This window comes from Dipodomys merriami, unplaced genomic scaffold (genome assembly GCF_024711535.1).
Source record: "Dipodomys merriami isolate MVZ:Mamm:240054 unplaced genomic scaffold, mDipMer1.0.p SCAF_22, whole genome shotgun sequence".
Lineage (NCBI taxonomy): Eukaryota > Metazoa > Chordata > Mammalia > Rodentia > Heteromyidae > Dipodomys > Dipodomys merriami.
In genome coordinates this window covers 513,199-540,796 of record NW_027203604.1, presented here as the reverse complement: position 1 = coordinate 540,796, position 27,598 = coordinate 513,199, and the positions used below count along the sequence as shown (strand labels likewise).

Sequence of the window (27,598 nt, the reverse complement as noted above, 5' to 3'; positions counted from 1 at the left end):
ATGACATCCAGACACGTTCTGCCATCAGTAACAGTTCTTTTTCATGACTGATGGAGGAAAAAGGAGAAAAATATCAATAATATAGCACTTTGAATTTTAGAATATGTCAAATAAGCTTTCCCCTCTCCTTTACCAACTATATAAACAAATAAAAATCTGGGTAAGGCAAAAATTGGAAGGTGTATCTTATAAGAATCACATAAACACACAGCAAATATAGCATCCCACTTACAATTTTTGAAAATACATTTTATATGGTCATATTTAATAACATTTTATTGTAACACATTATATAGAATATAAATTTCACCAGTTTCAAACATTTACTTTCAAGGTGGAGAGTAGCTCAGTGGTGAAAGGTTGGGCTAACATATCCTCAATTCCCAGCACCACAAGAATGTTTTTAAAAGGTTACTTCTACAAGCTTTTAATTATGTTGTACAAATATAACCACTCTCTAACTCAAGAATGTTTCCATCTTCCCCAAAAGAAATGCCCTACATATTAGAATTTAATCTCAATTCATCAATACACTGATACCAATAACCTACTTTGTCTTTATGGATTTGTCTACTCTGGACATTACATATAAATGGAATTATATTATTTTCTTTCACTTACAGTAATGTTTTTATGTACAAGGCAAATTTTTCAGTCCAGTGATATTTTACTAAAATAAAGCTACCTGTTAGAATAGTACTAGCTATGTGGTAAAGCAAAAGAAGATTCTACCTAACATTTGTGGGCCTTCATTTGGAGCTTGATTTCTTCAAACTGTAACTTCTGCAAACCTCATTCTTCTCTGCTGTAAAATGAGGGTATTAGATAAGGAGAGAGCAAAGATCCTTTAAGTTCTGTCAACCCCCAGGAATCTTTGTGGTACAGAAACACATGCTGCCTCTTGTTTCAGAAAAACAAACTGGTATGGAATTGATAAGCTAGGTTCAAGAACTTTAGTTCCTAATTTGATGCTTGGCACAAGTGCTATTAATCATACTTAGACTTGACAATAACCTTGAGCAGTTAGCACTCAATCAGGAGAGAAATATAACAAAAGTCAACCTAAGCTGTTTGTATCCCTTCAATACTTCGTTTTGTTTTGTTTTGTTGGTTGTGGGGTTTGAACTCAGGGCCTGGACGTATCCCTGAGCCTCTTTGTGCTCAAGGCTAGTCTACCACTTGAACCATAGCACCACTTTCAATTTTTGAGTGGTTTATTGGAGATAAGAGTCTTATGAGGGCTTTCATGCTGGGGCTGGCTTCTAGCCTTGATCCTCAGATCTCAGCCTCCTGAGTAGCTAGGATTACAGGTGTGGGCCACTGGTACCTGGCCTTCAAGCCTAAAAAGGGATAATGTAATCATGACCTCCACTGCCACTTCCTCCCTGCAAGGCTTCAAAAACTCTTAAAAATTTGTGTGTATGTGCTATACTTTCATTTTCTTATTCAATTCATAATTTTATCTCTGATATATAGAACAATAACAGGTACAGAGGTAGTAACATTTTATACTGGGTATTTATTTAATAAATGCTGTACAGTTGTATGGAAGTCATATCATAAAAGCTGAAGAAAAGGTATATATTGAGATTTCTCCCCTTTCTTACAATTGGTAGAATCATTAACACCTACAACCTATGTTCTCCTAGGAAAATACAAAAAGATTAAAGACTAAAGATCCAGTATTTGAGAACAGAAGTAAATTTATTTTATGAATTTTAATACAATACAAAATACCATAAATTTAAAAGGCTGCTTTGTTGCAGAAATTAATCAGCACCAGTTTATGCTTTAAATTACATAGAACCACGGTGTTTATTAAACTAAGTGCATATCTTTGGGGCTGTATTAAAAATAAATGAAAACACAAATGCAAATAAATGTCACCTGGTTCATTTTCACCACCCCCTTGGAAGGAAATGAAATAATTATATGCTTTAAAACTTTATTTTTAGCAAGAATACATGCTGTGTGTTGTTGGAGACCAAAACTCAGAAGATTATGAAAAGTTGCACACTATGGAGCTAGATTAATGCCTGTGGATACAGGGCATTTCCTGATTCAACATTCAAATTAGGAGAGTAGTGTTGAGCATCATCAGGCCCTCCTTCTGGATGGTCTCCTTCCTAGCTGCCATCTTTCTCATCCCTTTCTACTCAACTCTCCATCCTCTTTGCCTTCTATAACCTCCCATTCTCACTCCATCCATACCTGATTTCCTCCCAACTTTCTCCCACCAGAACCTGAAGGGGAATGGTGAACAAAAAAAAATGCAGGGAGCGTGGAAATGACAATCATATACAGCGTCTTTTTCCTGAGTACAAGCCCAATGGTGACAAATCAGTAACAGTCCTGATGAAAATTGCCCAGCACCCACATTGCCTAATTTGTGTGTTCTTTCAATTACTTGGATTTGACTTCTTAACTTGATTAATGCTTTCATAATGAGGGATATTTTAAGATATTCGTTCAGCATTTCAAGAGAATTATTTGCAATTTTATGAGAGAACCATTTGCAATGTTGCTTTCATTGCAACAACATGTAATAAATCTACCATGCCCACCAGGTTCAACAGAGAAAGAAAATAGAAAGACAGAGAAAATAGAGAGACAGAGAGATAGAAACAGAGACAAAGAGAGAGGGAAAGAGAAACACAGAGTAAGAGATAGACTCAGAGAGAGAGAGAGAGAGAGAGACTGTACCAAAACTCTAGCCTATTGTGACCCTCATTTCAATTCTGAAGTTACACTGGTACACCATAACAAGTTACATTTGGTACAACCATATTTTTCAGTGACTATTAGAAGAGTAAAAATTTAACAAGCATTTCAGAAGTAAAATAATTTCCTATAATTAAACCTTGATTACAAAAGGGATTTCAGTGCGGGATATAGCCTGCCTCATTGCTATACAGATGTTTTACTCAGCTGAGTCTATAAATTAACAAAAGGCCTTTCCATTAGAGAATTAGTTTATACAATATTTCTTCAAATATTAAAGAAGTAAGGGGTCAAAACTGCATCCAAAATCTTTCTGAGAAGATAGCCTTTCAAGGGATTTGTTTTCAATGTTATTTTCTCTGCTTATCAGCATAGTTCATAGGGACACTTCTGAGGATGCAGGACTTTTCTCTTATATGTCAACTGTCATTCATACATGTCTCATGTCAAGTGCCCTTGAGAAAAGTTTCTCAGTAGAAAAAACTCAGATGCAAATTAAAGATATTATGTTACTTCAAATTTCTCAAGGGTGGAAGGCCAGAGAAACTCAATCTTTCACTTTGGAATGGCACAATGCCGACATTCATATTAGAAAAGGAGATTTTTATCACGAGCTATTATGGGTAGCTCACTGAAGTACAGTTAGCCCCCTAAATTCTCACCTGAACTAAACCTGTGTCAAATACTCTGCCATCTTAGAAAGAACTCTCCTTCTCACCCACAGCATCTAATTTTAGGGTTCCCATTTAAAGAGCTCCAAAGGGCAAATCCAACCCTTAGGATTTCAACCTCAGTTTAATGAGCTGGCAGGGTTAGCTTCACTCAGACTGAAGTAGTAGGAAGACTGAAGTAGTAGGAGCCCCCACAACATTGATGTCAGATTTGAGACAACGGGGGGAAAAAATCTAAGAGCAACAAAAATTGGTACTGCCTGATATTTGGAGAGGGTGAGGGTGCAGGTCTTCAGGAATAAACAATTCTTATACTTTATAATACTGCAGACATTAATTTTTTTTAAGATATTGTGATACAAAAGTTATATCTCAACTTGTAAGAAATAACCATTTATCAATCTTCCTGGAATGACTAATCTAGATTTCATTATTACTATATAAAATCACAAAGATATGCAGAGCCAGTCACAACAATTTGATTTCATTTGGGCAATATTCCTAAGTCCTGTAAATAAGTACGTGAGACATCTCAAGTGAGCACCTGCAGAATCAGTTACATTTCAAGTTTCCAGGAACAAATAAAATTGTGAGGCTTGCCCTTCCCACAGTTCTTTGTTTGCCATTTCCCTTGTTTTTGCACCAAAACACAATTCTTTCCAGGCCTTGAGTTTTGAGGGCGCCCTCTCCTCCAGTTGGTGAAGGCAACAGGTTCACCACCAATCCACACCCAGCGGCCAGCATGCTCTTGGTCATTCAATCCTGTGAGCCAAAAGAACATGCCAAACAATGCTATGATATTTACTCTTAGCTATCTTGTCTAGTCTATTGCAGTAAGTGTAGGAGTCAATTACATGCATGCCCAGGTTCTATAACTAGGAATCAATAATACTACAAGGCACCATTAAGACTATAAGGCTTTAGGGAAAAGCAGAAGCCAGTCCAAGTTCAACTTTCTGGTTGAGCCTCTTTGGGCATCTAAGGAATGAGTACGAAAATAGCATCTGTAGGAATATGACAGATTAAATAAAATAATATATGTAACAGCATATGTAAGTGTTTAATAAATGAAGTTATAATTATTATTATATCATCATACCTCACAGCTCCTATCTTGGGAAAAGGTATTTTTGGTCCATTGGTTTTTATATTTGGAAGTAGCTTCTGATATATTACTTTTAGTCAGGAATTTAAGATGTTTCAATCTGCTACAATTCCAATAAAAACAAGTTTTTCTCCTTTTGCCTCTCTATTCCCACTATCAACTTCTACAAATTACTCTTTAATGGTGTAAAGCTTCTGCAATATGTTCTTTGTTGTCCTTGATGAAGCATTTTTCCCCCTCCTTCTCATTCACAATAGAAATTAAAAAGAAAACATTGATAAAAGGATCTCCTGCAATAACAACATTCTGACATCCTCCAACTTGAAGCTGACCATGAGAATAGTCCTGTATTACACAGTAAATTAACTTTGCCTAGCCAATCTCAGTCAATATTTTTGGGTGGAATTAACAGAATTGTTTTTAGTTAGGCATATTCTATCTAACTTCACCTAGATTGCTTCTTTGAATTATTGATTAGAAAACACTACATCTAAGAATGTTGTGAAGATACAGATTTAAAATCCACCTTTATGGATTAAGAGAAAACATATTCCAAACTAATGTGATACATTTCAATTCATTTTTAAAATATGAAGACCTATTGAGGTTTACAGAAAATTTGAAAATCTAACACTGGCTTTATTAGAATTTCTTTGGTTCACCCTGAGACTTCTATTTCAAATGTGGCTTGAAAAGATTTGTTCTGCTGGGCACCGGTGGCTCATGCCTATAACCCTAGCTACTCAGGAGGCTGAGATGTGAGAATCGTGGTTCAAAGCCACACCAGGCCGGAAAGTCCGTGAGACTCTTATCTCCAATAAACCACCAGAAGACCAGAAGTGGTGCTGTGGCTTAAGTGGTAGAGCACTAGCCTTGAGCTGAAGAGCTAAGGGGCAGTGCCCAGGCCCAGAGTTCAAGCCCCACACTGACACAAAAGAAAAAAGACAAAAAGAAAAGATTTGTTCTAGTGCTCAACATTATAGAAAATATTAAAAATTTCAGAAAACAAGGTGTAAAATTCAACACACCTATACTTCTTGACTAGAGGTAAACCATTTCTAACTCTTTAGTATGTATCTCTTTATGCTTATATTTATACATTACCACATTTATATTAATTTTTATTCTCAATTATTTCATGCTTCATGTGACTTTTGCAATGCATTATATAATTTATAACTTGTATCTACATGTATTTATTGAATCAATTAAAAAGCATCAAACAATTGTTATGCCTTTAATAGAATCGTATAAGCATTAAGTAATAAAAAAACTGTACCTTTATCTGAAACACATTATAATTTAATTCATTATATAACACTATAAAACATTATATAGCACATAATTCAAATTACAGAAATTTTTAATTTTTTAGAGGTTGGACTTACGATTGCACTGGATTCTCTTAGCAATCAGCCTGACCACATCCCTAAGTATTCTTTTAGAATAGATGTCTAAAAATAAAAATATTGTATCAAAAGGTTTAAGATGAATTTTCTTTTTGTAGTGCTCGGGATTAAACCTAGGTCCTGTTGTATGCCAACCATATATTACCACTAGGTTATATCCAAAGCCCTTAACATGAAATTTAAAATTCAGGTGTTTAGGGTATCCATCTAAGCATTGACCATTACTACAAACTACAATTATTTGCCTTCTGGAAGGGAGTAGCAGGTGTCAGAAGCCATGGTCTTGCACTCTGCTCAGTGTAGTACAGATACTTGCCTATCCAAAAGGGTTTTTTTCCACTGATGTGCCACAACCACTGCATGTGTTGCCTGGAGAATACAGTGACAAGGTTGCCCAGGTGTCTGCATATAAGCAAATGAAATTAAGAGCATTAACCAAAGAATTTTACAAGGAAATACAAGGCAAAAAAAAAACTTTTTGAGATTTTAATACCCTATTTTTACTTTCATGAATATCTGCAGTCAGGAGGTAATAACAAGGAAAATCTAGGCATTACAGCACCCAGGTCCCACAACCGAAAAAAAAAAAAATCTAGGCTTTAAAACATAGTCCACCTGGGAGTGGACTTAGGGAATTAGGGAAGGGAAGGGGAACAACAGAATGGTGAGAAAAAGGCCAATGGGGGAACCAATGCAACAGCGATATTCACAAGACAATGTGTTAGAAATGATGTGTACAACTTGGGGGGAGGGAAGTAGGAGAAAAATGAGGGAAGGGGTAACAAGAAATGTACTTATTACCTTACTTATGGTAACTGTAACCCCTCTTGTATATCAACTTGACAATAATTTTAAAAAAAACATAGTCCAGTATGATTTAAACCTCTTTGTGGAAAATTAGTAACTAACTATTTATCAAGACTGATTACTTACCATCTCACTCCAGTAAGATTAGCTACCATCAAGAATAAGAACATCAACAAATTATGGTGATGGTGTGGAGAAAAAGGAACTCTATTGTGCTGTTTGTAAGAATATAAAGCAGTGCAATTACTCTGGAAGGCACTTTGGAGATTGCTCAAAAAACTAAACATAGAACTACTATCCTATGATGCAACTAACTATAGCACTATGGGGCATTCACTCAGAACATTACAAGTTAGGATACAGTAAAGACAGTTGCACAACCAAGTTCATTGCTGTATTATTCACAATACCCACGTAAGGAACTTGCCCAGATGTTCTACAACTGATGAGTGAATAAAGAAAATGTAGCATTTTACTCATCTATCAGAAAGATGAATGTTATGTTATTTGCAAGTAAATGGATAGATGTAGGAAAATCTTATTAGTCCAATAATTATGACCTTCTTATATTTAAAATTAGTTAAAACATAAAGTTGCAGAGCTTCTGCAGGGCAAAGGACATAGCTAGCAAGATCAATAGAAAGCCCACGGATTGGGAGAAGATCTTTACTAGCCATACAACGGACAAGGGTCTCATATCTAAAATATACTTGGAACTCAAAAAATTAAACCCCCCAACAACAAATCCTCAAAGAAACAACTGCCCAATAAATAAGTGGGTGAAAGACTTAAAGAGAAACTTCTCTGAAGAAGAAAGAAGGATGGCCAATAGACACATGAAGAAATGTTCAACATCCCTAGCCATAAAAGAAATGCAAATCAAAACAACATTGAGATATCACCTCACTCCAGTTAGAACGGCAAAAATTTTCTCTGCTTTTTATACTCTATAGTGAACATAATTTCCATTTATTGGTTGTTTCCCCCCATTAATATAGCATTTTGCTGCTCTATTAAGCAATGATGCCTTCTGAGCCTCTTGTGATATGTAAGACTATGCCTGCCACTGAATGGCTTCAGGTTGCTGAATTTGAGTTTTATAACTTGGTTCTAACATCACTATTTACATAATATCATGGTAATATTTAGAGCATGTATGATGGGACTTCTCTTACTCCCCTCTCAAATCAAATGTGTTCAGTCTAATGCACATTGGGCTTAGAACTCAGAATAGCAAACATGTTAACTAGGCCAAGGACTTGAGTGCTGTCCTAGTCAACACTACAGAGCTCTGGACTGAGAACAAGAGGATAACACCATTTCCTCTTCTGCTTTGCAGTCCCTTCTGCCCAAATCCCTTACTGAGCCAATTTCCTTACTAAATCTCCCAACCTCATAGCCTCATGTTCACTATCAGGATGTAATGAGTTTACTGAAAAACAAATGAAGAAGTGGCATTGTGACTCAAAGTGACAGAGCACTAGACTGCAGCAGAAGAACTCAGGGAAACACCTACGCCCGGAGTTCAAGCCCCACAACCACCACCACCACCAACAACAACAACAACAAAAATGCTTTTGCTTGTATCTGCAGATTTTTGACTGTGCAACTACAGACTTCGGTTGTTGCTTGCCTTAAGATAGTGTTCTAGCACAAAACTGGTATTACTTTCATCCCAAATGGGCAGCGCAAGCCGAAAAAACACAAGAAAAATGGCAAGTCAGGGTATCCTCAACTCCCACTCATGATAATCAGGGGACAGAACAGATAATGAATAATCTAGAGGAGAGTTCCCAGAAAGCTCTACAAACACTACTGGTAAACATGGCAAATGAAAAGACTGAAAACCTGCAAAGGACTCTGTATGAACGTGATAGAGAGAGAGAAGAGGCAAACCAAAAGTCAATACAGGAATATCATGAGCATGAGGAAGCTACTCAAAGATTGATACAGGAATTACATGAACAGCTTGAGAACACTCAAAGAGAAATAAAGGAATGGCATGAGCAGGCTGAGATAAGTCAAAGAGATAGACAGGAATTGCAGGAGCTGGCAGAGAACAGACAACGAGAAAGTCAGGAATGGCATGAGCAGGCTGAGAACACTCAAAGAGAACTACAGAAATTGCATGATCGTGAGGAAGCTAATCAAAGAGTAATACAGGAATTGAGAGAGCAGGATGAGAATACACATAGATCACTAAAGGAATTCATGGAATCCATAAACAGAGAGCTGAAAGAAGTCAGGGAGACCACAAAGGCAATGCTGAATGGAGCCCAACAGAAGGAATGGGAGTTCAAGAAAACCATAACCAATCAACTAAATGATTTGAGAATAAACACTGAACACCAAATTAAGGAAGTAAAGAAGTTCATACAAGATCTAAAACAAAGCTCCAACAAAGAATTTGAAGCCATCAAAGCCGACCAACTAGAAGGGAAAAAAATAAAAAACAAAGTAGACAGTCTTGATGGTAGGTTAGACCATGCAGAAGATGGAATTTCGGGGATTGAAGACAGCCTAGATATTATAGAGAAAGAACATACAACCATCCAAGACAAATCCAAGAAATATGATAGATCTATTCAACACATGGAAGACACCATCAGAAGGCCTAATCTGAGGATAATGGGTGTAGAGGAACACCTAGAGACAGAAGTTAATGGTCTAGGAAATTTGTTTAACAGGATCCTAGCAGAGAACTTCCCAAACATGCAAAAAGATAGGCCTATTCAGATACAAGAAGCTTTTAGAACTCCAAATAGACCACGCCAGAACAGGACATCCCACCGTGACATTATAATCCACACAGGATCAATTCAGACCAAGGAAAAGATCCTTAAAGCTGTCAAGGAGAAAAGATCAATCTCCTCTAAAGGGAAACCAATTAGAATCATCTCAGATTTCTCAGCAGAGACAATCAAAGCAAGAAGAGCCTGGAATGATGTATGCCATGCCCTAAAGACAAACAACTATCAACCAAGAATACTGTACCCAGCTAAACTCTCCTTCATAACTGAAGGTCAAATAAAAACCTTCCATAGCAAAGAAAAATTGAAACAATGTATCTCCACCAAACCAGCCCTACAAAAGATTCTTAAAGATATCCTACACATAGAAAACTAACAAGACCACAATAAAGGCCAAGAAATGGTACCCAAACTGAGAATCCAAGGATGAATATCATATTGTATGCATTTTACAACAACAACAACAAACCCAAGATCTTTGTCTGGGATAACCTATTCTTTTTTTCTTTTTTTTTGTCAGTTGTGGAGCCTGAACTCTGGGCCTGGGCACTGTCTCTTAGACCTTCAGCTCAAGGTAAGCCCTCTACCACTTGAGCCACAGTGCCACTTCTGTGTTTTTCTGTTTATGTGGTGCTGAGGAATCAAACCCAGGGCCGCATGCATGCTAGGCAAGCGCTCTACCACTAAGCCACCTTCCCAGCCCCCAAACTGAGAATCCAAGAACCATGGAAGAACCCAGTTACCGCAGCCCCCAAGAAGGTGGATAAAATGGCAGGAACTCCCAAATACCTCTCAGTCCTATCTCTGAACATTAACGGACTTAACTCTCCAATTAAGCGACATAGACTGTCTAGTTGGATTAAAAAGCAAGATCCTTCTATCTGCTGCCTTCAGGAGTCACATCTTGCCCATAAAAACAAACACATTTTCAATGTAAAAGGCTGGAACAAAATCTACCAAGCAAATGGCCCCCATAAACAGGCAGGAGTTGCAATCTTGATATCAGATAAAATAGACTTCAAATTAAAATTAGTGAGAAGAGATAAAGAAGGTCGCTACATACTAACTAAGGGATCTCTCTTTCAGGAGGTTATCACAATTCTAAATATCTATTCACCAAACAATGGAGCATCCAAATTTATCCAAGAAACACTACTTTCCCTCAAATCCCACATAGATCCAAAGACATTAATTGTTGGAGACTTTAACACACCATTATCCCCACTATATAGATAAATGTGGCAAAAACTCAACAGAGAAACTGAAGATCTAAACAACTGCATAGATCAACTAGATTTAACAGACATCTACCAAATATTTCACCCAGCAGCATCAGAATACACGCTTTTCTCAGCAGCACATGCAACATTTTCCAAAATAGACATTTTAGGCCACAAAGCAAACTTGTCCAAATTCAGAAACATTGAAGTTGTACCTTGCATTCTCTCAGACCACAAGGGAATAAAATTAGAACTCAACACCAAAAGCCACCAAAGAAAGTCCTGTAACATATGGAGGCTGAACAACACACTGCTGAATCATGAGTGCGTCATGAAAGAGATTAGAAAGGAAATTCAAATGTTCATGATATTCAACAACAATGAACACACAAATTACCAGCTCCTCTAGGACACAGCAAAGGCAGTACTCAGGGGCAAGTTTATAGCTCTGAGTTCCTACATCAACAAATTGGAGAGATCTGAAACCAACAATTTAATGAGACATCTGAGCCTCCTTGAAAAAGAGCAGCAAAATAAACCCCAATCCAGTAGACAGAAAAAAATAATTAAAATTAAATCAGAATTAAATGAATTAGAATCCAAAAAAAACATAGAAAGAATCAACAAAACAAAGAGCTGGTTCTTCGAAAAAATTAACAAAATTGACAGATCCTTAGCAAATCTTATCAGAAAAAGAAGAGAACACACCCAAATAAATAAACTCAAAGATGAGAATGAAAACATCACCACAGAAACAATCAAGATTCAGAACATTATAAGGGAATACTTCTCAAACTTTTATGCTAATAAGTTTGAGAACTTGGCAGAAATGGATCTTTTCCTAGCAAATATTGACATGCCGAAACTAAACCAAGATGAATTAAACCATCTTAACAGGCCCATACCAAGCATTGAAATAGAAACAGCAATAAGAGACCTCCCATCTAAGAAAAGCCCAGGACCAGATGGTGTACAGCAGAATTCTACAAGGCCTTCAAAGCAGAGCTCACACCAATACTCCTCCAACTCTTCAATGAAATTGAAAGAGAAAGTTCACTACCGAACTCATTCTATAAAGCCATCATAACCCTCATCCCAAAACCAGGCAGGGACTCATCTAAGAAAGAGAATTATAGACCCATTTCTTTGATGAACATCGATGCAAAACTTCTCAACAAAATTTTGGCCAATCGACTTCAACAATTCATCCAAAAAATCATACACCACGATCAAACAGGATTCATTTCAGGGATGCAAAGCTGGTTCAATATATGCAAATCAATTAATATAATTCATCACATCAACAGGAGCAAGGATAAGAACCACATGGTTATCTCAATAGATGCAGAAAAAGCATTTGACAAGATCTAACACCCCTTTAGGATGAAGGTTCTGTAAAAATTAGGAATCCATGGAATATTCTTCAATACAATAAAGGCTGTATATGACAAACCTACAGCTAGCATTATACTTAATAGTGAAAAACTAAAGCCATTTCCTCTTAACTCAGGAACAAGACAAGGATGTCCACTCTCTCCACTTCTCTTCAATCTAGTATTAGAATGCCTAGCTACAGCAATAAGACAAGATACAAACATAAAGGGGATCCAAATAGGGAAAGAAGAAGTAAAACTCTCCCTCTTTGCAGATGACATGATTTTGTATTTAAAGAATCCCACAGACTCCATTCCCAAATTACTCAAGCTGATTAAAACTTTGCAAAGTAGCAGGGTATAAAATTAACCCTCAAAAATCAATGGCTTTTCTGTATGCCAACAATGAGAAAAGTGTGGCTGAAATTAGGAAAGCAACTCCATTTGTAATAGCCCCACAAAAAATAAAATACCTAGGAATTAACTTAACCAAAGAAGTGAAGGACTTCTATGATGAAAACTTTAAAAACCTAAAAAAGGAAATCAAAACAGAACTTAGAAAGTGGCAAAAACTTCCCATGCTCCTGGATTGGAAAGATCAACATCGTGAAAATGGCAATACCTCCCAAGGCTATCTACAAATTCAATGCGATACCTATCAATATTCCAACCTCATTCTTCAAGGAAATAGAAGAGGCAGTCCAAAAATTCATATGGAACAATAAAAGACCCCGAATAGCAAAAACGATCCTCAACAGAAAGAACACTGCTGGAGGAATATCAATACCAAATTCAAACTCTACTACAAAGACATAGTAATCAAAACAGCTTGGTACTGGCACAAGAGCAGACCTCAGGACCAATGGAATAGAACTGAAAACCCAGAAATGAACTTAAAGACCTATAGCCATCTAATCTTCGATAAGGGAGCTAAAAAAATAGAATGGAAGAAAGACAGCCTCCTCAGTAAATGGTGCTGGCAAAATTGGTTAACTACTTGAAGAAAACTAAAGCTAGATCCTTATATATCACCCTGCACCAGAATCAACTCCAAATGGATCAAAGACCTCGGAGTCAAAGCAGACACTCTGAAAACATTACAGGATGGAATAGGAGAAACCCCAGGTCTCCTTGGCACAGGCCGAAATTTTCTGAATAGAGACCCAGAAACACAACAAATCAAAGAAAGGTTGGACAAATGGGATTTCATGAAATTGCAGAGCTTCTGCATGGCAAAGGACATAGCTAGCAAGATCAATAGAAAACCCATGGATTGGGAGAAGATCTTCACTAGCCATACAACAGACAAGGGTCTCATATCTAAAATATACCTGGAACTCAAAAAATTAAATCCCCCAACAATGAATCTTCAAAGAAACAACTGCCCAATAAATAAGTGGGCTAAAGACTTAAAGAGAAACTTCTCTGAAGAGGAAAGAAGGATGGCCAATAGACACATGAAGAAATGCTCAACCTCCCTAGCCACAAAAGAAATGCAAATCAAAACAATATTGAGATAGCACCTCACCCCAGTTATAATGGCTATAATCAAGAACTCTAATAACTACAGATGCTGGAGGGGATGTGGAGAGAGGGGAACCTTACTGCATTGTTGGTGGGAGTGTAAACTTGTTCAACCACTTTGGAAAGTAGTATGGAGGTTCCTCAAAAGACTCCACATAGAGCTTTCCTATGACCCAGCAATCCCACTTTTTGGCATTTACCCAAATGTTCACAAACAAGACCACACTAAAGCTACCAGCACAACTATGTTTATTGCAGCCTTATTTACCATAGCTAAGATATGGAACCAACCCAGATGCCCCTAAGTAGATGAATGGATCAAGAAAATGTGGTATATATACACAATGGAATTCTATGCCTCCATCAGAAAGAATGACATTGCCCCATTTGTTAGGAAATGGAAAGACTTGGAAAAAATTATATTAAGTGAAGTAAGCCAGGTCCAAAGAAACATAGGTCCCATGGTTTCCCTTATTTGCAATAACTAGTATGTGTCAGTGTCAAGCAGAAAATGTCCGGTAAGTTGATATTAGGTAAATGAACCCTAAGATATATATTGAAATGTTTTTTTCTTTCATGTGATTGTTTCTATCACATTTATAAGATTATTGCTTAGTTGCCTTGTATGTCCCCCCCACACCGGTATAACCTCTGCTTTCACTGTATTTGATGTCAGTATAATTTGTGGAGGGGAACAAATTGTTTAACTAGGGATACAGGTGGACCCATTGCAACAATGTACAAGTCATTATGTTGAAAACGAACTTTACAACTTTGTTGGGGGGGGGAGGAGGTTCGTTCGGGAGTGGGGGGGGGGGAGATGGGAAGGGATGGGAAGGAGAAACAAAGGAGGAGGCTACAATGCTTGATAAGAAATGTACTCATTATCTTGCCCATGTGATTGTAACTCCTCTGTACAGTATTTTAACATTTAAAAAAAATGCTTTTGCTGGGCACTGGTAGCTCATGCCTATATTCCTAGCTATTCAGGAGGCTGAAATTCAAAGGCTGCAATTCAAAGCCAGCCTGAGCAGAAAAGTCCTCATGAGACTCTTACTGAAAACTCAAAAACCAGAAATGGAGCTGTGGCTCAAAGTGGTAGAGCACTAGCCTTTGAGATCTTCAGGGACAGTGCCCAGGCCCTGAGCTCAAAAAAAGATTATTTTGGAAGATTCCTGTAATTAAAAGCATATTTTAAAGTGTGTTTTCAATGTTTAATTAGGTGTGTGTGTGTGTGTATAAATGTGTGTTGTGTGTGTGCGTGCTGATACTGAGACTTGAACTCCCTGAGCTCATTTGCTCACTCAGTACTAGCATGCTACCACTTGAGTCACAGCTCCACTTCTGACTTTTTGGTGGTTAATTGGAGAAAAGAGTTCATAGACTTTCCTCCCTGGGCTGGCTTCAAACCTCAATTTTCAGCTCTCGGCCTCCTGAGTAATTAAGACTACAAGAGTGAGCCACTATTACCTGGCAACAATATCTTTTTGACTCTTCAAAAAGCATGAAGCCTCCAAAGGTCCAGACAGGAAAACAGCTGTGCTTAGGCACATAGAATATTAGAGTATAGTTATTCACAAGAGAAATAATTTGGTCATTTAATAACAGTATCTTTTCTTTGCTTTTGTACATGTACCTATTAAACACAGTAGGTAGTCCTTGTAGAGATAAATGTATAGATGTATGTAAAAAGAAATACATAGGTTCAAATACACAAAAGTCATTCAACAATTCTCAATTTTAAAGCTTACAAAGCACAGAATTAAAAAAGAAAACTTGCCAGGCACTGATGGCTCATACCTGTAATCCTATAGCTACTCAGGAGGCTGAGATGTGAGGATCACAGTTTGAAGCTAGCCCAGGCAGAAAAATTCATGAGACTCTAATCTCCAATAATTAACCATTGAAAAAAAAAGCCAGATGTGGAGCTGTGGTTCAAGTGGTAAAACACAGCCTTGAGCAAACTAGGTCAGGGACAGCTCCTAAGCCCTGGGTTCAAGCCCCAGGACCAGCACAAAAAAATAGCTAGATAGCCAGATAGATACCTTAACTTTGGAAGTGGTGGGGGGATGTAATTATAATATTCAATATGAAATTTTTAAAAGTTGAGGAGAAGAGTTGGGAAGGATGAGGGAAAAAATAAGAAAGAGAATTAAAACATGAATTAAAACATGCATTTAGATTTCCTGGGTAAGGAAAGTATTCCATGTCCAACTGAATCTATTGAATATATGCATTTGGAGAAAGAGATTAATGATTACTTTTAGGCACATTATTGTTAGCCTAAGTATAATTTTTTTTATTTTTTTATTTTATTTTTTTTGTGAACCTAAGTATAATTTTGACATAATGCTCAGAAAAAAATTTGAGATGATTTTTCTTTCTTGGAATCATACAAAAGTAGACTGGCCTAGATACTGTAGTCTGAGAAGCTAGTCTTGCAGGAATGGAATAATTTGAAGGATATCATCTACTTTATATTTTATACATGAATAGGTGAATATATATTTCATCGAAATGTGTAGTTGGCATGTATATAATCAGAATTATGGAAGGATCATATTTAAAAATCATAGTTTTGCATTGAAAGTAAATTATGCTTTTTAATGGGAATTGAATAAGAACAGAAACATTCACTTTTCTGGTTATAAAAATAAACATCTACTTCTTTAAAAGTTGTAAAGACCGGTATATTTTAGGGTAACTCCTGGAGGGGTATGGCAGCAGGGGTTCCAGACACTCCTGTGGGAAGTCAAAATGGTTTCATAGATAATGATCTATAATAATAGAATTACCAATGTACAGTGTCTGCCTTAGGAAGTAAGCAGATGAGATTACAATATGTAAATTCAAGAAATGCCTAATTTAGCAGTCTGGCTCATTTGGGTTAGAAAAATAATAAATATCAATGGGGAGGAGAAGAAATTGAAGATAAAAATTGAGTTGGGTTAGAGGAATAAAGTAAAATTTGCTATTTTTTAAAGCATGGGCATAGTAAAAGACATATGGCAATGTATATCAGCCCCAGAAAGCAAAGCACACAATTCAGTAGTGACAGCTACATTCAAGTAAGGAAACACACAATGTGCATACTAATTCTAACTATGAAATCTAAACCCTTAACTTCAAAAATACCTAGGGAAAAGTGAATCTCTAGGTTATAAAATGTTGAACTGTGAATTTTGTATCACAGAAGGAATCCACAATTTCCCAAGGACATTTCAAGCCAATAGGGTTGGAAAATAGAATGAAATTAACTGAAAAGTATTAGATGAAGGGAAGGAAAAAGGTCCAAATATACAGAATGGAAGACTTGGGATTCAAGTCTTACACTGAAAAGGTCTTTTTACCACCAAAAATATTCCTGTTCAATGACTGATCCAAAGGAATATATCAAATCTTTTATTTTTATTTTAAGATGCTTTTGAGCTGTTGATAGTTTATTTTGATATAGCTATGACTAGTATATATGCTCTAATCATTCTTCTTGTCTTTTTAAAATAAAGTACATATTAAAGTGCAATACAAGTGCAATCAAATTTTTTGTCTATTTTTAAGTTAACCCTTAAATTAGAAGCTTTTAATGACATTTAAATTTTTATTAATTAGTAGCTATATACATTGGGAAGAGTTTATTTTACTGATAGAGAAACTAGTCTCTCTCTAAAGTATGGTGGGAAAGCTCTACCTGTTCCTAAAATTATTTTTCTCTTGTTCTGACAGTTTTCTCAGTTTTGTATTTACAAAGAAGCATAAGTTTAGATCTTGAAATAACTCCTGGAGGTTAAACAAACTAACTTCAAAAATAATTTGAGGGGGTAGGAAGGTGGCTCAGTGGTAGAGTGCATGCCTTGCATGCATGAGGCCCTGGGTTTGATTCCTCAGCACCACATAAGCAGAAAAAGCTGGAAGTGGTGCTGTGGCTCACATGGTAGAGTGCTAGCCTTGAGCTGAAGAGCTGAGGGGCAGTGCCCAGGCCCAGAGTTCAGGCCCTACAACCAACAAAAAAAATTTTTTTTGAACAATAGTTTTAAATCTGCTTATAAAATCACATTTGATCTGTTAGATATGACCACTGTGTTACATATAATCCCATGGAGTTACAGTGGAGGTAGAATCCTTTCAGGTATAATAGATTTTGTAATAATTTATTCAAGAACAAAATGTTTACTTAATATATTCTGAATGCCACTTATGACATTAAGTTAATAAGTATTGTTTGTAACTAATTAAATTTAGGTCCAGATTCTGTGTTTTGTTACTGGTGGTGGTTTGGTTTGATTTGGTTTGATTTCGGTTTTGTTTAAATTTTTTTGTTTGTTAGGTTCAATTTTTTTGCCCAGGCTGACTTAGTCTCCAGAGAATTACATGTATATGTCACGATATCTCCTCTCTAGGGAACTTCTTAATTATATCTACAGCATGGCACCATCAACTCAATAAATACTAATCTTGTCATTTACATTCAGTAACTTTCACATTCTTAACAAGCATTTTGGAGAGGGAGTATGGGAAAGGAATTATCCAGGTTGTATATTATTACTGATATGACATGTAACATTGAGGACTTTTCCTACAGGACAGTTGGATCAGGGGAACTTGGGGATGTGTTTTCTGAATGAATGAGAAAGATTTCAGTTATTGAGTTGTGGAGCTAACACTAGAGAACAAAATTTTAAAAGTATAGTCTGCTATAGACATTTCTAGCATAACAGGTATTCCAAATATCTGTTAATAAACAAATTTATGAACTCAGAACCTGACTACACTTCAGGTTTAGTCAGAAAGGTTAACTTGATTCAAATCCAAGGAAACTTAACATCTATAATAACAAAAATCTTATTATTTCTTTGCTGCATGAAAAATAAGAAATTTTGAACAAATAATTTTGAAAACTATTGGTTAGCTCAAACAAAAGTTAAAAGTTAAAATAGACATGCTTTTTGATATATCTGTAATAAGGTCCCCATATTGACAGAGCTGTTTTAGCATAATGCAAAAATTAAGTCCTCTCTCTCTTTCTCTCTCTCTCAACATTTTTTAGACCTAAGATTTAAAGATAATAATAACTGCTTTCCTCACAGTAGTGATGGAAGATCAAATTAAGTTAGCTTATTTGATCTTCCATCACTACTGTAATTCTGTAAATTACAAAGTACAATATAAAAGCAAGGTATCTATTATTGGCAAGGAGGTGGATAAACTAGGTCAGTTTAGGTCATGGATTATGATGCTTCAAAGCAAGATGCCCATGAAGCCTTAGGTCAAGCACAAGAAGAAATAGCTTTAAAAGTAATTTGGGCCTTACATTTAATAGTAGGATGATTGAGTTGTGCAATATTAGTAGATCTGGTCTAGTAAGCTATGATTAGCTGGATCAATAAAATAAAACATATTGGGAGGCTAATTTGCATCTGTCTGCCAGAAAGCATCAACAATTTTACTGTCAACTGAGAGTTTTATACAAAACTGATTTTTACCACTAGGAATCTAGTGGTAAAAGAATAAAGAATAGTTGGCAGTGGCACTGTGGCTCAAGTGGTAGAGCACTCACCTTGAGCTGAAGAGCACAGGGACAGCGCCCAAGCCCAGAGTTCAAGCCCCATGACCAACCAAAAAAAAAAAAAGAATAAAGAATAGTTGTTCTAACTGGAGATACTTGGTAACCTCAAACTAACACCTATGAATGGGCAAAGGAAATCTCTCAGTACATAGTCCTTATATTCTCATAATTGAAAAACAATGAGAGGCTAGGGTATGGCTCAGTGGGAGAGCACTTGCCTAACATGCTTAAAGTTCTGAGTTCATCCATAGCACTGTGGATGTTATAAAGAAATATGGACAGCTTCATAACAGCCAACATACTTCTTTAGATTGTGCTGTGAAATCATTGGAGGATCAACAAGTCTGATTTCAGACTTCAAGTTGGAGGGTTCTCTTCTTCAGTCTATATTTTATCAATAATCCCTATAATGATTCCATCTTGGTAACCTAGCCTGGAGTTTAAGTAACTGCACTGTCCCTTGTTTTAGTCAACAAAGAAACCATTTGGTAGCATACTGCTATTCTCTCCTTGCTGGTTCAGAAAGTTTTTGATTCTGTGTCAAATATCTTTCCTAAGGGAAGAAAAGAGATCATCCATAATACTCCTACTAAACTCTTTTCTCTCTTTTTTTTTTTTTGATGAGTGTGTGTGGGTGTGTGTTTGTGATATTTGATCTCAGGGCCTTGCACTTGTCAGGAGCTCTACTGTTTAAGCCACATCCCTATCAAAGTTTTCAATGAACCAGGACAAGCTTTAAATAAAAGGAGGGTAATTATTTTTTTCTTAAAGAATCTCTTATGATTTTTTTGTAATCACATAGCTTTTAAGTTCTTCAAGTATTTGGTCTTATTTTCTGTCACTAGCTTATGAACAAAATAAAACCCTGAAAGTCACTGAGTAAAACTTCTATTATAACTCTACTTGTAGTTAGGATTTGAAATACACCAGTGAAGAAAAAGTGGTTAATTTTTCCAGTGTTTAAGTATTTTATTAGTCTTTTTTATCAAATCTAGACATAAACCTGGACATGGTGACACACTTCTGTAGTCTCTGAAGAGGCTGAGGCAGAAGGATTGTCTGAGCCCAATAATTTGAGGCCAGTCTGGACAACACAGCACAACACAGTGAGCTCCTATCTAAAAAAATACCCTAAACTCTAGGTATAATTTATATACAACAAAATTTCTTTATGTATTCAATTTTAGGAGTTTGACAACTGTACTTATGTTTATAAAACAATTATACAGAACATGACCTTTCTATCACTCTAGAACATTAGTTGATAATATTTTCTAGTCTCTCACAATCTTTGCCAGAGATTATCATTATTATTTGTATTAGATCCATAATAGATTTTCCTATTCAAATAGAATCATAAAATATATATTCTATTACATAAGGCTACCTTTTCTATATATTCTGTAAATGATTTACCCACAATTCACTAACATTGTTGTAGTCATTCCATTTCATTGTTTATAAAAGTTTATATAAAAATGTGTTCTCTGGGGCTGGGAAGGTGGCTCAGTGGTAGAGTGCTTGCCTTGCATGCATGAGGCCCTAGGTTTGATTACTCAGCACCACATAAGCAGAAAAAGCCAGAAGTGGCTCTGTGGCTCAAGTGGTAGAGCACTAGCCTTGAGCTGAAGAGCTGTGGGACAAAACCCAGGACCAGAGTTCAGGCTCCACAACCCACCCGCCCCCAAAAAAGTATTGTCTTATTGATGGAGAAAATATTAAGTACTCCAACAAATTAACTAATAATAAAAATTAATAATAAAAAAGACACATGGACAAATTATTACTGTGAATAAAGTTATGAAATTTGTTTGTGTTTTTAGCATGCATTTGTATTTCTCCTTAGGTCACAAGGTGCATACCTTTATACAGTCTACAAAGTCATAACATTGTCTGCTTCCATCAGGAACACATAGGATTCTACTTATCTGTGCCCTTGTCAACATTTGGTGTTGTCGAATTTGTGATCTTCATTATTTTAGTGTGAAGTGGTATTACACTGGAGTTTTAATTTTCATTTACCTGATACCTATTGATATTGAGGATGTTTTGGTATATTCATGAAGCAACTCTATTTCCTCTTGGGAGGACATAAAGTTATTTGTTAGTTTATGAGATATCTTTTTTTTTTTTTTTGTCGGTTGTGGGGGCTGAACTCTGGGCCTGGGCACTGTTCTTCAGCTCTTCAGCTCAAGGCTAGCGCCCTACCACTTGAGCTACAGAGCCACCGGCTTTTTTCTACCTATAGTGGTACTGAGAAATTGAACCCAGGGCCTCATGTATGCGAGGCAAGCACTCTAGCACTGAGCCAACTCCCCAGCCCATGAGATATCTAATGATTTTTTTTTGTAGTTACTTTTGTATTTTTTGTCTTCATGACCTTTATCATATATACACTTTGGTAATAAATTTTCCTGCATGTGGTTTGCCCTTTGGTTTTCTCACTGGTATCTTTTTTTTTTTTTTTTTTTTTTTTTGGTTGGTCGTGGGGCTTGAACTCTTGGCCTGAGCGCGGTCCCTAGCTCTTCAGCTCAAGGCTAGCACTCTACCACTTGAGCTACAGCACCACTTCCAGTTTTCTGGTGGTTTATTGGAGATAAGAGTTTCTCGGACTTTCCTGCCCGGTCTGGCTTTGAACCGCCATCCTCAGATCTCAGCCTCCTGAGTAGCTAGGATTAAAGGTGTGAGCCACCGGCGCCTGGCCTAACTAGTATCTTTAGATGAGCATAACTTTTTAAAATGTGATGAAGTACAAACTCTCACAGAAATGAACTAGATATTTCTCTAGTCTCCATTTCTAGTCACACAGTATATTAGTTAATTGTATTGTCTGGATACTATCCAGGTTGGTAAATTAAAAAGGAAAGGCACAGATGGCTGCTTATTCTTTGTTGTTGTTGGTGGTGGTGGTTGTGGGGCTTGAATCTGAGCCTGGGCACTGTCCCTCAGCTCTTCAGCTCAAGGCAAGTGCTCTACCACTTGAGCCACAGTGCTACTTCCAGTTTTCTAGTGGTTTATTGGAGGTAAGAGTCTCATGGGCTTTCCTTCCCCAGTTGACTTTGAACCACAATCCTTAGATCTCAGCCTCCTGAGTAGCTAGGATTATAGGTGTGAGCCACTAGGCCTGGCTACTTATTCATTTTTTAAAAGCCTTCTGGGCTAGATAAGTTTTGTTGCCATTATCTGACCCAAGTCATCTGTCACTAAATGTTCTATTATCCAATGTGCCTTTGTCCTACTTGTCTAGCTTTATAAGCATCAGAGCCTTTATATTGCTAGAGGCAGGATGCCATAAGGCCTTTCATGACTATTCTTCAATTAATGGTCAGGAGTTTCTATCATATTAAAAAAAAAAAAAAAGGAAACTATACCACCTGCAGTGTTGCTGACTCAGAAAAGCCCCTTCTCAAAAAGACCCAGATAGGATTTGTAAAAGTAGGGGAAGGGGGGAAGGTTTACTACCACACAGCTTTAACAGATAAAAGCTCAGTCAAAATACCTTATCCAAACCGATTTGCAACTGTCCTTGATAACCTGTAACCGATTGGGGCTCTAAAAAACAAAGCCAGATAGACACTCAATATTTGTTGAATGAATGAAATAGACCTATAGATCCATGAGAAAATAAAGAAATGGTGGGAGAAAAAGGAAAAAAAAAACCAATCCAGTGTGACATGGGGTTCCTTACTGTTCCCTGCAAGCTCGTGTGGCCAGGACCCAGGTGCTCTTCTGTTCCGTGATCAAGGTATGGCAGTAGCCTGAGTGAAGGTGCCATCCAGCTGGGCAGGATTTGTCTTCCACTTCCTGGAAAAAAAGAGTTCTGCATCTTGAGAAATGCAGTGGCTTTTTATACAGCAAATACAACCCCAGTCAGACATGTTCCAATGTTAAACCTTTAATAAGTGGTAAACAAAATAAGTCAACATCTTTTTTAAATGGAATAGATAAAATAATATTTTGTGATTTTGAAAACACTTTGGATTATGTTTTGCTCTTGGCATTCTGGGTGAGAGAAGGATACGCAGACAGTGTAAGTTGACAGCCACCCACCAGATCACTGCACTCTATCAGCTCAGCAGTGCTCAGCTGCTTAGCCTGGGTCCCTACCTTGGTTTGGGGGCTCCAGATTTTCCAGGCAATTCCATTGCATTGATACAGTTTCTGGTTACTTTCTTCAAAATGGAGGAGTCCTTTTATCTCCACCGTGCAATTCTTTGGTAATGATGGCAACTGGTTCTACAGGGAGAAAAGGCAATTTAAAATCGATTTAATGTAAGTTGATAGCATAACTTATCTCTTCTGAGTCTACACTTGTTGAAAACATCTGGGTTGAGTAATCTACCCCCAAGCTTGGAGGCTATTTTGTGAATTAAGAGTGTTTATGGCCCAGCCAACAGATTGTTAGGAGGTAAATAGGAAAGACAAAAGATTGTCCTACCTGTCTGGGGAAGTGTGAGGCACTTGTGGATTCTGTCTCTGCTGGAGGCAGCTCTGCTGCTTTGACTCTCCTGTGTGGCTGACTCAGGATGGATACTGTAGCCTTCCTTTTGTGAGTGGGAAAACTGTCATCTTCCAGTCTCAAAGAAACCACCCCATGGTACTTGAGGAAACCAACAAACACAACAATAAGGGGCGGGGGGGGGGAACAAGCATCAATGTATGCTTTTAAAATTATATCAATACAAAAAGATGAAAGGGGGGCTGGGAAGGTGGCTCAGTAGTAGAGCGCTTGCCTTGCATGCATGAGGCCCTGGGTTCGATTCCTCAGCACCACATAAGCAAAAAGAAAAAGCTGAAAGTGGCACTGTGGCTCAAGTGGTAGAGCGCTAGCCTTGAGCTGAAGAGCTGAGGGACAGCGCCCAGGCCCAGAGTTCAGGCCCCACAACCAGATGAAAAAGATGAAAGGGCTTTTTCTGACCCCCAAATTCTCACATTTCAAAAGAAAAATTTCAGGTACGTAATTTCAAAAGATGTAATAGTCTTGCTAAGTATTTTTTAACCATAAGAAATTTAGCAATTCTCTGACTCATGCTTACATTATAGATGATGTCTGTTCCATTTTTATAAACAGAGGATGGTAAAACCTAAAATCAAGAGAGACAACATATGAGATATATGGGCTGAATAATAACTAGCAATAGAATAAAATACTTCCAGTAAGATCTTATTCATATTTGAAAAATAGCAAAAACATTTCTTTTATTTTTTGTCAGTTGCGGGGCTTGAACTCTGGCCCAAGGCTATCGCTCTACTCCTTGAGCCACAGTGCCTCTTCCGGTTTTCTGAGTGGTTTAGGGCTGGCTTTGAACCGCAATCCTCAAATCTCAGCCTCCTGAGTATCTAGGATTAAAGGTGTGAGCCACCAGTGCTCAGCTTCAAAAACATTTCTTAAGATATTTCATGCCCAAATCATTGGAATTTTTTAAAACACAAGTTATGATTGTAGTGTGTATTTGGGGATATGAAATCCCAATTAAAGAGAAAAGATGCCTTTGTAATTATTTTTGTTGCTATTGTTGTTATTTAGCACATCTATAGTACACAAAGGCTCAAGAACACACTCACATATATACTTGAAAAGTGCCTGTTAGAATGCCGTACTTAGTAAGTCAAAGTGTTGGCTCCCACACTCTAGTGGGGCACTTAATTTCTTGCTGTTCTAGGGTCACTGATTATTCCCTATCTGTCTGGATACAAAAGAACCAAAATAGAAATCATATGGATGAATCAATATATCTATCACCTCCTTTAGAATAATTAATGTAGCAGGGCAGCATTGTGATCTTTGAATACAAAAGCCATTGCATGATCCTGCAATGAAGCATGAGAATCCACCATTCCTTTGGTGTCTCGGAGTCCTTATTAATATGCATTCACACTCCCATTCTCCAAAGGTTCCCATCACCCTTACTGCCTTGCCGTTCCCATGGGTCCTGAGCTTCCTTTGAGAAAGAACTGCAGCATCAAAGCTCCGCAGGGTGCTCCCCTTGGTGACCACTAGCTGCTTAGAAGATGAAGGGTATCTTCTTTCCAGATGAGGGAAACCACCAGGAATGGATGAGGAGGAGCCAGAGGGCAACAAGGGCCAAATACCCTTTTCCCATGCCTTGTGCTGGCTGTGGTTGGAGGAATAGGAAGTCAGGCACTGTCCTGGAGGCAAGCAAGGAGGCAGGCAGTCAGTACATTTCACACTAACACATCAGTAATCACAGGGACTCTGTCCTGGAGAAGCTTGTCATAAAACTTAGATGAATGAACTTCCCACCAGATGTTGCCTTTGTGCCATTTGCCAGAAACTCCTTTAACTCTTCTTCTTCCAGAAGACTGATGCCATTCCTGACATTCAAAGGGTGATGGATTATAAAGTCATGAAATTGATTTCACAAACCATAAATGCAAATCATTGTCATGATTTTATAATCATGCATGCACTTGGACAACAGCCTCGCATCCCTTCCTACTCCAATCCTGTTGGGACTACCAGATTCATCCACTGACTGACCACAAGTGCTTCGCCAGCGTTCCCTTTCTCCTGATCTTCTCTAGGTAGAAACTGGAATCATTTAAAGATGTCATAGAATCAAGTAACAGTTATAAAAATTTGCAGTCAACTGTTGCAGAACAAAAATACAATAAATCTTAACAGAGCTGCTTCAACTGGAAACGTTACCAATTTCTGGGAAAGCATAAATAAAAAAGACAAAAACCTAACGTGAGAACCTTTGTCTGAGTCTTTTCTTTCTTTTTTTGGTAATGTTCTGGATCCAACTTAGGGCCTTACACTGGCAAGCCAAATAGGCAAGGGCTCTACTGTTGAGCTATATCTCCAGCACCTGATATTTTACATTTCATATAGAGTTCATATTTCATATAGTTTGCATCCTTAATGTAACCAGAAAATTCAACTGCACTGGAATATAAATAAATGTGATGAGGAAAAAGGCAGAGAGGAAAGATGTAAACTTATAAAAAAGAGATTATAAGAGAAACAGAATGGTTTCCATTTTTATTATAGGGTGGGAAAGAAAAGAGACAATAGAGTCCAAGTAAAGAAAAATATGGATCACAGGGGACAACCAGCATAAACACAAGGACACAAGATGGACACTGCACTGGACATATCAAGGGCAAACTAAACAAGGAACTAGAAAGAAATTGGCAGAGAATAAAAATCAGAGCATCAGAGGACTTTAGTTCTTATCCAACAACTTTTCACAGGTTGTTCTTTAGCATATACTACCCCAGGATCTGTTTGGCTCTGCAACCAAAATCATTCATTAATATTCTCCAGCTGCTCCTAAATCCCTGTGGGCAAGCTGCATCTTCACATCTATATCTATATCTATATTTTTTTCTTTCAATTCCTTCTCTTAGAATTTTCCTGGTCACACTACAGTGGGAGCTCAGTTTTAGGCATTGAGAGCTTTCTTTAACAGAGGAAGATAATTACAGCCCTGCAAACTCTGGGGAAAATAATTGTCGATAGATTCTCACCAACATTGTTTCCCCCTTGGTGAGAACAACAAACGGTTAGGAGAAAAACAACTACGGCACTGACTTGTTGCTTTTCTCCAGCGATAGTTCCTAGCAGGAGGAAAAACCACATGAAGCAGAAAGTAGAATAAAGGGCCTACATCATGGTGGAGGTTGCTTTCTTGACAAGAAATTAAGCATTTTGATTTGAAGGTGTTATCAAGCATGTTAGCTGTTGAAAGCCAGCAGCCATGGCGCCAGGATTGCTCCTGATTTCAAGATGAGGATCAAAAGAATACCTCCTTTTGAGTCCAAAATTTTCACTGCAGCTTTTGTCTTTGTGCCAAGAACTGCATTCACAGGGGAGTTCAGAATTACTTCAAAGACCTCATCATCTTCCTCTAATCCGTCATAGGTAATTGCTATATTCCACATCTTAGTTGACATTCCTACAAGAAGTAAACATTTTAATTACTCTTTAATTGCTATTTCAATCACCTAGGTGTCAGAGAAATATATTAATTAACATGTCTACAGCTAGACTGCAGTAGCCTGAGTGAGCTATTGTACTGCCACCAACTCACTGAAGCCCCGCTGTTCTCCCCAATAATATGAAAAGACCACATTGGTTCCTGGACAATGATGATTCCATTTCAATGCAAACACTGTAACCAAAAAAAAAAAAAAAAAAAGCAAGCTGCTTTATACAAGGGATGAAAACCAATGCTTACCAGATGAGATCCGAAATGTAATTTTTTTTTTGGCCTCAACTTGCCCCTTCTTGTGTTAAGAATAAACAGCTACTACAACCTGAAAATCTGAAGACTTAAAAATTCTTAAATGGTTCCTGCAGACAAACGTGATTATTGGATGGTACTTGATGCTATTTAGGGAACTCTTGAAATGATTGATTTCTAAAGACAGCTGTCTGCATCATTGCCCTGCTACCTGAGATCCTTCTAGGCTTCAATGTTTTTTCTGA

At 37.3% G+C, this 27,598-nt stretch overlaps 1 protein-coding gene across 1 annotated transcript in view; it reads right to left on the bottom strand.

Annotated features, from left to right (window-relative positions):
• Nucleotides 1–1,524: 1,524 nt before the first annotated feature.
• Frem1 (FRAS1 related extracellular matrix 1) overlaps nucleotides 1,525–27,598 on the bottom strand; it is a 139,142-nt gene continuing 113,068 nt past the window's right edge. The window contains exons 30-37 of the mRNA XM_070033150.1: nucleotides 26,916–27,065; nucleotides 25,055–25,293; nucleotides 24,180–24,227; nucleotides 23,582–23,743; nucleotides 23,251–23,379; nucleotides 22,832–22,947; nucleotides 6,223–6,308; nucleotides 1,525–4,154 (exon numbers count right to left, since the gene is read on the bottom strand). Of these exons, the coding sequence (XP_069889251.1) occupies nucleotides 3,949–4,154; nucleotides 6,223–6,308; nucleotides 22,832–22,947; nucleotides 23,251–23,379; nucleotides 23,582–23,743; nucleotides 24,180–24,227; nucleotides 25,055–25,293; nucleotides 26,916–27,065 (1,136 nt within the window). The 3' untranslated portion in view covers nucleotides 1,525–3,948. The remainder of the gene's footprint in view (nucleotides 4,155–6,222; nucleotides 6,309–22,831; nucleotides 22,948–23,250; nucleotides 23,380–23,581; nucleotides 23,744–24,179; nucleotides 24,228–25,054; nucleotides 25,294–26,915; nucleotides 27,066–27,598) is intronic.